Source organism: Phycodurus eques, chromosome 8 (genome assembly GCF_024500275.1).
Source record: "Phycodurus eques isolate BA_2022a chromosome 8, UOR_Pequ_1.1, whole genome shotgun sequence".
Classification (NCBI taxonomy): Eukaryota; Metazoa; Chordata; class Actinopteri; order Syngnathiformes; family Syngnathidae; genus Phycodurus; species Phycodurus eques.
In genome coordinates, this window is record NC_084532.1 from 6587929 (window position 1) to 6602050 (window position 14122).

The following is a 14122-nucleotide window of genomic DNA, read 5'->3' on the forward strand; positions in this document are numbered from 1 at the left end:
AGTGTTACTCTAACACAGTGTATAGCTCATGGGATCCAGCTCCTGGTGCACTGTGGTATATTTCCGCCCTGACCGGAGTGGGAGGATACACTTCTTCCTGTTCTACATCGGAGCAAAGTTGCCAATTCCCAGGCCTACGGTGTGCTCATGCATACATGCTTAGTGTAGCGGCTCAGAACAACCAGTGCAACAGCTCTGAGAGCACTGAGATCACTGTGACAACTGGTGAATGTTATTGTTTTTTTTTTTATGAGCTATTAAAAATATATATATCATAAAGTAGAATCATTGATATCGGCAATTTAATTTCCAGCACCCTGTGAACCTGCGAGTGTTGGCGTTTCCTTCGACTGCATTTCTGGCGTGGCAAAAGTTATGTGGGAACACAGCTCTGGATCTCAATATTACACAGTCCTGGCGGAGGCCATTGGGCATAATGACACATGTAATTCCACCATGAATTATTGTGAGCTGAGCCAGTTGCTGTGTGGGGAAAACTACACTGTTACAGTACTGGCAGAGAATGGGGTCTGCACCAGTACCAGCCATGCTCAAACTAATGTGACAACAGGTACAGATAGACATACTGCAAAGATAATGAATCGGCAGTATAATGATACATGCAACCCAACAATGCTGTGATACATACTTTGATACAATCATCTTGAAAATTTCAAACAGCATTAGGTAGCACCGATAATGTACTGTATGGTATGTTTGTTCCCTGCCCAGCACCCTGTCCTCCGAGAATTCAAGCACATTCACTGGATTGTGCCACCAACCAAGTGTCGGTGTCCTGGCTTCAAGATGAAGATGCCATAAACGTGACAGTCAGCGCAACCTCCAGCGTGGGACATTCTACTTCCTGTGATTCCACCACCGACCTCAGTTGTACACTGAGTGGCCTTCTCTGTGGACACAGCTACACATTTCATGCTGCTGCACAAGGAACTCAGTGTTCAAGCAATCCCAGCTCTACATTTGAAATTGTGCCAGGTTTGTTTGCTGCTTGTGAAACATCCTTACTGTTGTTTGAAGTTATTTTACAGTATGAATAAGAGCTCAGACGTAAAATCTGCTCCTCTCGTTGCAGCTCCCTGTACTCCTACAAATATGGTCCACACGTATTCCTGCACGACAGGCTTAGCCACCCTAAGCTGGGATAACACTTTGGGCAGCAACAATTTCTACGCCAATGCCTATTCTCCAAACCACATGACATCCTGCAGCTCCACACAGACGGATTGCTCCCTACCCTCACTGAGCTGTGGTACCATGTACAACGTGACTGTCATGGCAGTGAGGGACCACTGTAACAGCAGCATGTCAAGCGTAACACAGATACTGACAGGTAAGGGAGGAGTGATGGAGAAATACAGGATATACAGTAGTATCTGTGTACTTTGTACTCTACAGTTTAGTCATAGTGATGATTTATTGACTTATGAATGTATTTCTATGCTATATGGAACACTCTAGGGTTCTCATTAGATCAGTGTTTTCCCAAATGTCTTTGAACCAAAACACATTTTTCAACAGAAAAATCTCACATCAACAACCAAACGTGTGATAAAAAGCTTATAATGAAATAATGATGATCTTGTCTCAATGTACTCACCAATGTAGAGATTCCATGTAAAATCTGTGCCCACAAAGCTATTATTTTTGTTGAATGAATGGCAAAAGGTGGATACACAGGTTAATTTTACATCCTGGCATTTGGTGGAATAGCATTTATTTGTTACTGGCAGAGATAGGTAAACAAAGAAAAATTACTTGTACAAAAAACTCTGTACTTGGCAAATCCCGGCCTGGCCTTTCCATTGTTCTTGCTAAAGAGTGGTTTGCATCTTCTTGTGTAGCCTCTGTACCTTAGTTCATGTTCATGACTTTCATCCCTGCCCTGTGCAGTTTTCTGCTGATGTCACAAAAAGTTGTTTTAGGGTCTTTCTTTACACTTCAGTTGACGTCTGTCACTTAGTACACAAGTGCCTTCTTGATTCCTCTGGGCATTTGCATTGACTAGAGCCAATGTTTGTGCGATGGCTCTGATTGATTGCCCATCTTTCAGTTTCACAATTGCGTGTTTTTTATTTTTTTATTTTATTTTTTTACCTATATCTTCATTGGCAAAACCCAAATTGGTGGCTGAGCATAGACATTCAAAGCTGTTCACTGTTTAAATAATTAATGGAGTCAGACACACATGGGCAACAAAACACACTTGTCAGTCACGTGTTCCAATACTTTTGCTCAAATGGGCTGGTTCAAACAAAATGTTCGACTGAACAACTGAAAACTGCAGTGTTGCTCTCTTGACTCAAATGAAAATGTTTTCTTCTATAGCAAAAATTAAGGAATTAGCCTTCCTGTTCAAATATTTTGGGTGGGGAATAATTAATAATAATTTATTATTATTATTTTTTTTAATTATTATTTTATTTTTATTTTTTCCGCTACAGTATTAGGTGGGATTTCATATTGAGATGACTGTGTGTGATGATGTTTTACTTGGTGGTTCAGTGGGGGTTCTACTCACTGGTACCTGACCAGTGCTCAGGAATCAAAAGGGTGTCTCTACAGCAACCAGTACCGCTTTCATATATTTTGTACAAAGTGGCTCTCAAAGTTAGGACCCCCTCATCTTTTTGACATATTCCTAAAAGAGTTGAAAGTGCCAGTGAATGAAAATGGCTTAATATTGAATGAATTATATGTACGATAACTCGATAGTTGATCTTTTTTCCCCCTCCATCAGCACCTTGTGCTCCCACGGACGTCCAAGCCGCTCTGCTTTGCGATGACAACACAGCAGCAGTGAGCTGGCAGCCGAGTAGTGGTGCCACGTGGTACAATGTGACAGCACACAGCACGAGTGGTGACATAAAACAGTGCAGCACAAATGACACAAGTTGTCACTTGCCTGGAATAAACTGTGATCATACGTACGACATCATTGTCACCCCTTTGTCTGACCTCTGCCATGGCTTGGGCAGTGACCCTTACACCTATATTGCAGGTAAAGGTGCCACATTACTCGACACACTTACTTTTCAAATTTCTTAGTATGTAATAAGTTTGTATGTCTAGTGATTTAGTACAGTTTGTCTGTGCTCGCAATAGCAGCATAAACTGCATTGTGCTACTCCAGTGACAAAATTATAAAGTATATTGTATGTGCTGCAAGTAAACCTCAACAGAGAGAAAAAGAGGAGTCTACTTCTATCAAATAATGATTAGTTAACAATCATTTTGTTATTTGAATTGAGTTGGGCACATGACTACAAACCAGAGGGGGATGTCGCTGTGTAAATATGATACTTTTAATGTCCTTTGTAAACTACCCTACAGGTGGAAATTTTGATACATTTAAATAATAATAATAAAAAAAAAAAAAGAAACTTGCTTATTGTGATGAATAATTAATTGATGTTCATTTTGTGATCCTATTGACACATCAACGACATTGGGTGCACCTGCACAATCAAATGAGGACCATTAAAAGGTGTTTTTTTTTTTTTTGCAAAGATAATTATAATACTCCGTTTTGATTTAGACTGTCATAATATCTCTATTTATTATTGTGGCTGTAGTTGAAATCCACAACATTGTAGGTCTGTAAATGTTGTGTTACCTTATTTCGCTTCACGAGAGGCACAAATGTTTTGGCCCCTTTCGTTCTTAGTGTCGTTTTGCATGACTGCAAACCAAAACCACAGTAACATTGTTGATAAAGCTTTTGGATCAGCAATAAAATGTGCATTTGTACCTAATAAAGTGTAAAATCTGAGGAATACAAATACTGTAACAAACTTAGCCACATTTTCCTCACTTTACCTCCTTAATGCTGATTGATCCTCCTCTTTTGCTTATTTTCCCTTAGGTCCCTGTCCTCCCACCAATGTGCAGGGGTCTCTGCAGTGCAATGGGAGTGTGGTCCATGTGACTTGGAACGCTGCAAGGCGAGCAGACTACTATGAAGCTACAGCAGTGACCTCTATGGCTGACCACCACGGCTGTAACTCTAGCGATACGTACTGCATACTCACAGGCCTAAACTGTGGTGAGACAGCCGTCATCTCAGTTGTGACTGTTGGCAGAGGATGCTGGAGCAAACCAAGCCTCCCTTTGTTGTTCCAGTCAGGTAAGAAGAACTGTATATTGTAAAAATGTACTTTTTGAAGGAGCACTTTGAAATTCTCGCCAATAATTAATCTTCAGCATAATATAATTAACAGACTTAAAAGTACATCCCAGGACAGCAGCTGTCTTGAAAATTCAAATTTTTTTTTTCCTCACACATCCCCAAAACATGCATGGTAGGTTAATTGAAAACTCTAAATTGCCCCTAGGTGTGAATGTGAGTGCAAATGGTTGTTTGTTGATATGTGCACTGTGATGGGCTGGCAACCAGTTCAGGGTGTACCCCGCCTATCCCCCGAAGATAGCCGGGATAGGCTCCAGCACGCCCGCTGACCCTAGTGAGGAGAAGCGGCTCAGAAAATGGATGGATGGATGGATGGATCTTGTCTTTGTAGTGTATTCAGTTGAATATATGTTGAAAAGTATTTGCAAATCATTGTATTCTGTTTTCATCATATTAGAGCTTTTTCAAGTAATGTTAGAGGAATTTAATTAAAAACACAAAAAACAAACACGTATTACATCTGGTGATGCGCTGACAATCTTACTAACCTGTTTTGGTCTCATCCCCCGTAGCACCTTGCCCTCCCACCCAGCTACATGTTGACTCATCCTGCGACTCAAACAACATCTCGGTGTCATGGCAGGCCTCACATGGCTCAGTGAGCTACATGGTCGTAGCAGAGAATGAACAGGGCCAGCGATGGCTGTGCAACACCAGTAGCACTTCCTGTTCCATAGCTGGTCTTCAATGTGGACAGCAGTACCAAGTCTATGTTGTGGGTGTAGATGAAAAATGTATTGGAGACAAAAGTAACATCGAAGAAATTACAACAGGTGGGATACATTACAGTACAGTACATCCTTATTAGAATATAAGCATGCAATGTACTCTCACTAACTACTGTCTGTCCTCTCTTTCCTCCCACAGCACCATGTGTGCCATGGAACATCCAGAATGACCTTGACTGTCTGTCCGGTGTCCTCAACATTACCTGGCAGTCAACAGGTTATGCTCCACACTTCCACGCTTCTGTGGCGAGCAGCAAAGGTGATGTCAGCATGTGTATAACGGACATGCATCACTGCATAGTGCAGGGCATGCAGTGTGGGCTCACCTACAGTGTGACAGTTGTGAGCCAAGTTGACGCCTGCAACAGTTCCCACAGCCCGATAGAGCAAGTCGCTACAGGTAGGTAATGTTCAGACTGATTAATGAACAGATAATCATCCTAATCATGGCAGAAATGCTTCATTTATGTGGCGTTTGTAGTTGAAAATATAGCGGGGCACCAACATCTTACCAGGAAAGTTACAGAACCATCTCTGATAGATGATGACTGGCTGAACTGCTAACAAAACAACGAACAAAATAGTAGATTAAATAGGTTATTTCTTGGCCACTCCAAAATGTTTTGTTTTCGGCTCAGTTGTGTATTTTATGCATAAGCGCTGATCTGATTTACTATAACAAACCAGCCAACCAAATTAAAAGTTCATACAGTATGAAGTTAGGCACAATGTTACATATGAGAAATGTTGAATGTTGCCCAATATTCAGTGTCATATTTAGACAGGCTGATGCTGATCTAATATTAATTCTTCATCCTTCATTCCCACGCGTTTCTTTGCAGTGCCCTGCGTGCCACAGATGGTAACAGCAGAGATGCTGTGCAGTGACAACATGGGAGTTGTGTCTTGGGAAGAAGGTGAGGGTGTGTCCTCCTACATGCTGCAAGCGTTTGGGCCCAGTGGTCATCAGATTGAATGTAACAACACGAAGTCCAGTTGTCAGCTACCCCACATGCGCTGTGGCCAGCTGTACAACCTTACAGTGACAGCTCTGGATGGACGCTGCGATAACAGTCAAAGCTACCTGAACTTGCAGTCCGGTAACTGTCGACGAAATGATGACGTTTTTAAAAGTTGCACAATTACAATAGTTGATATGTGTTCAATCATATCACCTCCTCTCTCTTCTAGTACCTTGCAGGCCAACCGATGTTAAGGCTTCTCTGCAGTGTCACTCAAACTCTGTTGCTGTTACATGGAAGGCGGCGAGTGGAGCAGTCTCCTACCATGCAGTGGGTGTCACTTCAGATGGAACCCACCAGACTGAATGTAACAACACTATGACCTCTTGCAAAATGAGCGAGCTTCAGTGTGGACAGACCTATAATGTGAGCGTATTTGGCCAAGATGAGTCCTGCTCCAGTGTGGAGAGCGAAACAATTTTTGTGCAGACAGGTACCGTGAAAAAAAGCAAGGGCAGAGTTCTTCTACTAGAGTGCATGATTCCATCAGTACTGTAGCTCTATAAATTCAATGGTACTATATTTACATGCATCCGCTTTTGGTTATCTCTTGCTCGTTACCCTGCAGCTCCTTGTCCACCTCAGGGCGTGATTGTTGATGCAGTTTGTGATGAGGGTGCCATGTCTGTGTCTTGGTCCCACAACCCTGATGCCCATTACTTCCATGTCGTGGCAGCAAGCCACAATGGAGCGAGACTGTACTGCAACTCGAGTGGTACAGTCTGCACTTTTGAGAATCTACCATGTGGAGACAGCTACAACGTTACACTCGTGTCTGTAAGAAATGACTGCGAGAGCGAGCCCAGTCCTGCAGTCGAGATACATTCAGGTAATTTCCAACAGTTTATCTCAATGTGTTTATGACATACTGCACGTTTGCCATATCCACTGAGTGCGTTACATGTAACATCCATCCATTTTCTGAGCCGCTTTTCCTCACTAGGGTCGCAGGTGTGCTGGAGCCTATCCCAGCTGTCATCGGGCAGGAGGCGGGGTACACCCTGAACTGGTTGCCAGCCAATCGCAGGGCACATACAAACAGACAACCATTCGCACTCACAGTCACACCTACGGGCAATTTAGAGTCTCCAATGAATGCATTTTTTTTGGGATGTGGGAGGAAACCGGAGTGCCCGGAGAAAACCCACGCAGGCACGGGGAGAACATGCAAACTCCACACAGGCGGGGCCGGGGATTGAACCCAGGTCCTCAGAACTGTGAGGCTGACGCTCTAACCAGTCGGCCACCGTGCCGCCCGTTACATGTAACACAATTATATAATTTGATTACATAATGTATGTAATTGTAATCTATTAAATAATTGAGAGAAACTGTGCAATCAAATTACAGTTGCATTTCGATTATTTCCATGATTACAATTTTTGTTACATTAGAAGTAAATGCTCAAATGCTCAGATTTCTTTTAATGTCACTTCCTCCTTCAAAAGCCGACGCTTATGATTGGCTCTCAAGTGCAACCTTGTGGTGAAATCTATTAGTTTGTCTGAGAGTTTGAAAAGGTTCGACTCATAGATACACTTTCGAAGAGTTTCATGTTTAAGAGTTTCATGTTTAGCTTTTTTTATGGAACATTCACTTATTTAAAAGGCCATGCTTAGATGCTTATAGGCCGTACAAAACGCACAGTTGCACATTCGAATTAAATTGGGAAAACGTAGCAGAGCACACATGACAACACAACAATAATTTGTTTCTTTTGCAGTGGGCTATTCGCCTGTATATGTATTTCTGTACCATTATCATTTATAGATTTTTATTTTATTTTTTTTACTCATAAACTTAAATTGTTTTGCTCATAATCTAAACATACTATTATTTGAGTTGCTGGACCTGTACCCTTCAACAGTGGAATAATTCAAAGTTCATGTCACAGTACGAAATAACATTTAATTCATGCATTTCATTGCCCTACTTATTGTCCAAGTGGAGCAAAAAAGGTCCACTTTTTTGAGCGTCATGGCGCCGTACACTATGAAAAACAGCACTGCACTCAATCAGATGCAGTCAAATCCAAGACTATTGCACACTAAAAGCTTGAACATAACGATTGAACTACACAGTGTTAAGTATGAGTAAAGTACGTCTAAATTTAGAAATAGAAATAATGTTGTCATTGATAAAATGTTAGACCCCTTGTTTCTTCACTTGTTCATTTCTAATGCCAAGTGCAACTAAAAGGTACCTTTGTTTGGACAAATATAATGATGACAACGAAACTAGCTTATAATAGTTGAATATAAGAGCTGATATCTAGCGCTGGTCATTTTCCATGCTTTTCTTGATAATAACCAAAATTATATTTAATAAATCAATTAAGCTTTTGTATTTTTCAGGCAAAATGCCTTTGGTGGTACCAGGTATTATAATGAAGAAGAAATCGAAGAAACAAGGTGTAATATTTTTTTTTTTCATGACTGTATACTGTATGTTATAAATATACTCTATATACTGTAATTTTACATACATTCCATAGAAACACACACACATATTCATCATTGAATACCACTGCAAGGTGTAAGCCCAATGTCAGCTACACTAATGAGGACAAGCGCCATAGGAAATGGATAGATGGACATCATAATAGGACACTATTATTTGTTTGATTTTTGTGGAAAAAAATCCATTCATCCATCTTCTTCCGCTTACATGAGAACAGGTTGCGGGGGCAGCAGCCTACGCAGATGAGCCCATACCTCGCTCTCCCTGGCCACATCATCCTGCTCTTCTGGAGGGAATCCCGTCCCCAGACTAGTCCGAAGATAAACGCATAGAAGCTGCTTTCTCACTGGCCATTTCAACCGGCTTTTGCCTGACTCACTATCCCGTGTGTAAGATACTAAGACGGGATGGGGGATTGAAGTTGACTCGCAAATTGTACTAATATCAGAGTAAGGTTACATCGAGAGCTTTGCTACCCAGCTCGGCTCCTTCTTCACCACAACAGACTGATGCCGAGTCCGCATCATTGCAGATGTACACAGATCCATCTGTCGATCTCCCTTTCCGTCCTTCCCCAACTTGTGAGCAAGACCTCAACATCTATGGAAAGCCTTTTAAACATGAATTCGATATCCTATAAGTGCGCTGAATTGTCCGTGTAGTCTTTGATGGGAAAAAAAGTGGAGAGAGATGAGATCCTGTCCAAAATCTTCATGGCCAAGCCGTTAGAGTATTCATTCGATAGCTTACTTGTGCGCTGGCCATATACTCAGGATCTCATCCCAACCTGGAGAGGACTCTTCCCCTCCGACTGAGGACCACGATCTCACTTTTGGAGGTGCTGATTCTCATGCTTTAGACTCAGCTGCGATCGGCTCCACTCAGAGTCGAAGAATACAGCTGATGAAGCGAGCAGAACCAGATCTTCCCAAAGCACTCGATATTGATGCGGCTTGCCTCTTCAGTTACTATTCTTGTGCAAAGAAGTTCCTTGACTGATACGATGTTGAATTGCAGGGATAACATTTTGTAAAGTCGCACCTTTTCAAAGCATGAATCAACTGTATTATTGAGCCCAAATTACTTGAACTATCCATCCATCCATCCATCCATCCATTATCAATACTGCTTGTCCTGTTCAGGGTTGAGGGGTGCCGGAGCGTAACCCAGCGGACTTCGGGCATAAGGCAGACGACACCCTGAACTGGTCGCCAGTCAGTCTCTGGGAATACTTGAACTATCCAACTGCAAACGTTTCGAACATATCTTATGTGTGGTGTCCTGCAGGTCCTTGTGCCCTCACATCAATCAACACAGTGACACAATGCAACAGTGACAGCATCCTTGTCGAATGGGAGATGTCAAACGAGACGTCATTTTACATAGTCACCGCTGAGGGCCACGGCCAACCCATGATTTCCTGCAACAGCACTTCTAGTTCTTGTGAACTCCAGGATGTTCGCTGTGACATGCACTACAGCATCACTGTATCGGCTTCCTCTGATAAGTGCAGCAGCCTGAGAAGTCCACCCACAAGGATCAAAACAGGTACAGTATTTAATCTTCACCAGTATGATCCTTTTTCCTCATACAGAAACAAATATTTTTAGGGGTATGTATTCTTTTTTCAGTGATACTGCAGTTGACGTCATTGTTATTTGGTCGTTTTATTTAGTTCCCTGCACCCCAAACAATCTGACTGTGATGTCCACTTGCGAGGACAATGGACCCATGGCGACATGGGCCCACTCCCCTGTGGCCACATCATACCTGATGACAGCCGTAGGTAAAGATGGACACACGGAGAACTGCAACACCTCCGTGAATAATTGCACCCTCGCTGATCTACACTGCGGCCAGCCATACAACCTGAGCGTCACTGCTAGGGGAGATAACTGCACCAGTGAACCTAGCGCTGCATCTTTCACAACAGGTGAACAAAACAGGCAAATCTTTCATTTCTACTGACAGTTTGAAGCTTAAGAAAATTGGTTCACTGTGACATATATAGTCAAATAAGAAAATATGGAAACGGACTTCCTGAATGTTTAGTGCAAATGGGTCTATTAAAAATACCCCTTTCTCCCCATGCTCAAACTGTCAGAAAACAAGATAGGTGCAGAGAATATAAAATAGATGGATATATATGATTTTCTGCGCCGTTAATCATTATTTTTTACACAGTAGTTTTTTTTTTCCCAGTTTCACCAAATACTTGTAAAGCATTTAATGCATGGGTCCTTTTCCTTTGCAGTCCCTTGTCCACCTTCGACCCTTACAGTGGATTTTGAATGTGAGGACATTGCTGCCATCCTTACATGGACCTCTGCTGAAGGCGCTGTGAAGTATTATGGGCGTGCCCAGACTATGGAAGGAGAAATTCTTTCCTGTGACAGTGCCGATAATTCCTGCACTATCAAAGGACTGCAATGTGGTGGCATGTACAATTTCTCAGTTGAAGCCTCTGACAGCTTCTGCAACAGTTCGTTAAGTGCGCCTGTAGAGAAAGGAGCAGGTAATACCTACACGTACAGTAGATGCATAAATGATGCCGAAACCAATTCCTTAATGCACTTTTACATTTTAACCACGATGACAATGACGAATGAATTCATTTGTACTTCCTTCTTCAGCTCCATGCGCTCCCACTGCTCTTGATGTTAGAATGCAGAAAATAGACCAAAATGACTGGCTCATGAGCTCATGGGAAACAGTCAACTGTTCAGGTGTCGAGTACTTAGTGGAGATATTTGGCCGGATCCAAGACAACTCCCAAGCCCTGATGAGTCTCTCTTCTTACTGGCTATCCGTGCCATACTTTGAGACCCTGATGCCTTGCGGCACAACGTACAACCTCACGGTTCGCTCAAGAAACTCAGCTGGAACCAGTAAGCCTTCTCGTGCCTTTACTGGAGTCACAGGTAAGACAGTACACTGGAGACACATTTAGTGCCATTGTGGATACTTTATTAAAAGATATATTGTACATCTGCTCAACTGTTTATTTAACTGTGTAAGACAGTTGTATTTACAGTATATAGTGCTAAATCACAACAAAAATCACCTCTGGGGCCTTTTTTGTGTGTTTACAATGGGCAGTAGAACCATAACTCTCTGGTCTAAAATGAAATCTTCACAATTTTTGTATTATTGAGATAAAATGTTCTACTCACCGAAGAAAAAGTATACAATTTGACACACAAATAGAGTGTCTTAGAGAGGTGAGACTTAGATGTCTTGTCAACAGCATGTTATTCTTTGTTTTCTAGTGCCGTGTGCTCCAATGAATGTACAATACAGTGGCAGCAGTCAGTCTGCTGTGCTTTCCTGGGAGGCGTCAGTGCTGGCCACAAGCTACAGCGTCTACGATGTCTCAGGGGAAGGGATCGTAGTGCTTTGCACCACCGCCGGCCTCTCTTGCCAGTTGACCAACTTCAGTCCTGGTTCCATTGCAGTGACAGCCAGCAATGCTGTTGGAGAGAGCCTTCCGAGTAGCAATATGACAGGTTACATAATGTTTTAATGAAACAATAAATCGAGTTTTATTTACTTGAACTAAAACGTTGTCCAAATACTTTCTCCAACCGGAAATACCTATAAAACACTTAAATAATAACAAAATATGGATGATATAAATGTATCTATGTTTGTGTTACACACAGTATATGCACTGGTATCAAGACAGGACAATTGATTATCACATTTCTATGGGTAAACACTACGATGCCGACCAGTCCTGACCAAAATCAAAACTATATTTCCCTGCTCTGAATCAGCTTCATGTCAATTTGTCACCTATTACAGTATGCTTAAAGAAGGGGAACAATTAGAGTTCTCTTCAGAGGTAAAATAGATTTTGCAGGTGGAAGGGATTTTTAATCATTTAACAAAAATATGATACATTAATTCAAACGTTGTCCCTCAGAAATCTAAAACGTGCTCCTTTGATTCCCAGGTCCAGTAGGAACTCGCAGGAAAAGACATTTGCGGGCTTCAATGATCCATGCCAACATCGACAAAGGTTAATGCTGTTTTATGATAATAAAATAAATAAAAACCTGTCATTGGTAGTGTTCTTTTTAAGTGAATAATTAAAACACAATTCTCACTCATCTTTATTCCTCTCTACTCTCAGCTCTGGGAATCCCAAACATTCTAAATGTAGCATTAAATGGAGTGTCGATACATGTGAGGTGGACACCAGTCAAAGATGCAACTGAGTATACACTCATCATGGTGGAGGAACAGAGAGAGCAACATTATCAACCCCGAGTAAGAATTGTGGAAGGAAGTTTTTACACTGAGACTGACCTCAAGCCCAGCACCACCTATTGCATCAGACTGGCAGCCAGAACCCCCATCAGCCAAAGCAACTACAGCAGGCCAAAGTGCAGAACCACCGGTGCCTCCAAATGAAACACACCCTCTTAATATGAACATTGGATTGCACAGAAATACCATCATGTTTGATAGATGTTTTGTTCACAAATAAAATTTGGATCAAACCTGCAGGGAAAACTTTTTTCAAGTGCACTTTTAAATTATTTAGTTGTACCTATAACTATTTCTGGTAGCCTATGTACATTCTCATTATTGTTGCTTGAATGTGGAATCACTGTACTGTATTCATCATAAATTGTGTTGTTACTTTTCTTTTTGCAGATAGTGCGTCGTCCTTCATCTGATTACTAACTTGTTCCTGTACTGGAGTAAATTGCAGGCTATATTATGTACGACCATACAGTATATTTTCTGATTAATGTACAACAGGAACACAATGATATCACTTACTGAACAACTCCAGAACATTTTCCAACCCCAATTCCAATGAAGTTGGGACGTTGTGTTAAACATAAATTAAAAAAAAAATACAACGATTTGCAAATCATGTTCAACCTATATTTAATTGAATACACTAAAAAGACAATATATGTAATGTTCAAACTGATACACTTTATTGTTTTTAGCAAATAATCCTTAACTTAGAATTTTATGGCTGCAACACGTTCCAAAAAACCTGGGACGGGTGGCAAAAAAGACTGAGAAAGTTGAGTAATGCTCATCAAACACCTGTTTGGAACATCCCACAGGTGAACAGGCTAATTGGGAACAGCTGGGTGCCATGATTGGGTATAAAAGGAGCTTCCCTGAATTGCTCAGTCATTCGCAAGCAAAGATGGGGCGAGGTTCACCTCTTCGTGAACAAGTCTGTGAGCAAATAGTCCAACAGTTTAAGGACAATGTTCATCAACGTACAATTGCAAGGAATTTAGGAATTTCATCATCTACGGTCCATAATATCATCAAAAGGTTCAGAGAATCTGGAGAAATCACTGCATGTAAGCGGCAAGACCGAAAACCAACATCGAATGCCCGTGAACTTCGATCCCTCAGGCGGCACTGCATCAAAAACCGACATCAATGTGTAAAGGATATCACCGCATGGGCTCAGGAACACTTCAGAAAACCAATGTCAGTAAATACAGTTCGGTGCTACATCCGTAAGTACAACTTGAAACTCTACTATGCAAAGCAAAAGCCATTTATCACCAACACCCAGAAACGCCGCCGGCTTCTCTGGGCCCGAGCACATCTAAGATGGACTGATGCAAAGTGGAAAAGGGTTCTGTGGTCGAAAGAGTCCACATTTCAAATTGTTTTTGGAAATTGTGGACCTCGTGTCCTCCGGGCCAAAGAGGAAAAGA

At 41.7% G+C, this 14122-nt stretch overlaps 1 protein-coding gene across 1 annotated transcript; it reads left to right on the plus strand.

The window, feature by feature from the left end:
* The first annotated feature begins 3999 nt into the window (after nt 1-3999).
* Nucleotides 4000-12859, plus strand: LOC133406505 (fibronectin type III domain-containing protein 7-like). Its single transcript, XM_061684165.1, has 13 exons — nt 4000-4144; nt 4720-4980; nt 5075-5335; nt 5778-6035; nt 6127-6390; nt 6526-6786; nt 9705-9965; nt 10093-10350; nt 10672-10932; nt 11051-11338; nt 11687-11923; nt 12373-12438; nt 12553-12859. Exons 1-13 carry the CDS (start codon nt 4000-4002, stop codon nt 12831-12833), a joined length of 3102 nt encoding a protein of 1033 aa, XP_061540149.1. The 3' UTR covers nt 12834-12859.
* Nucleotides 12860-14122: the final 1263 nt, after the last annotated feature.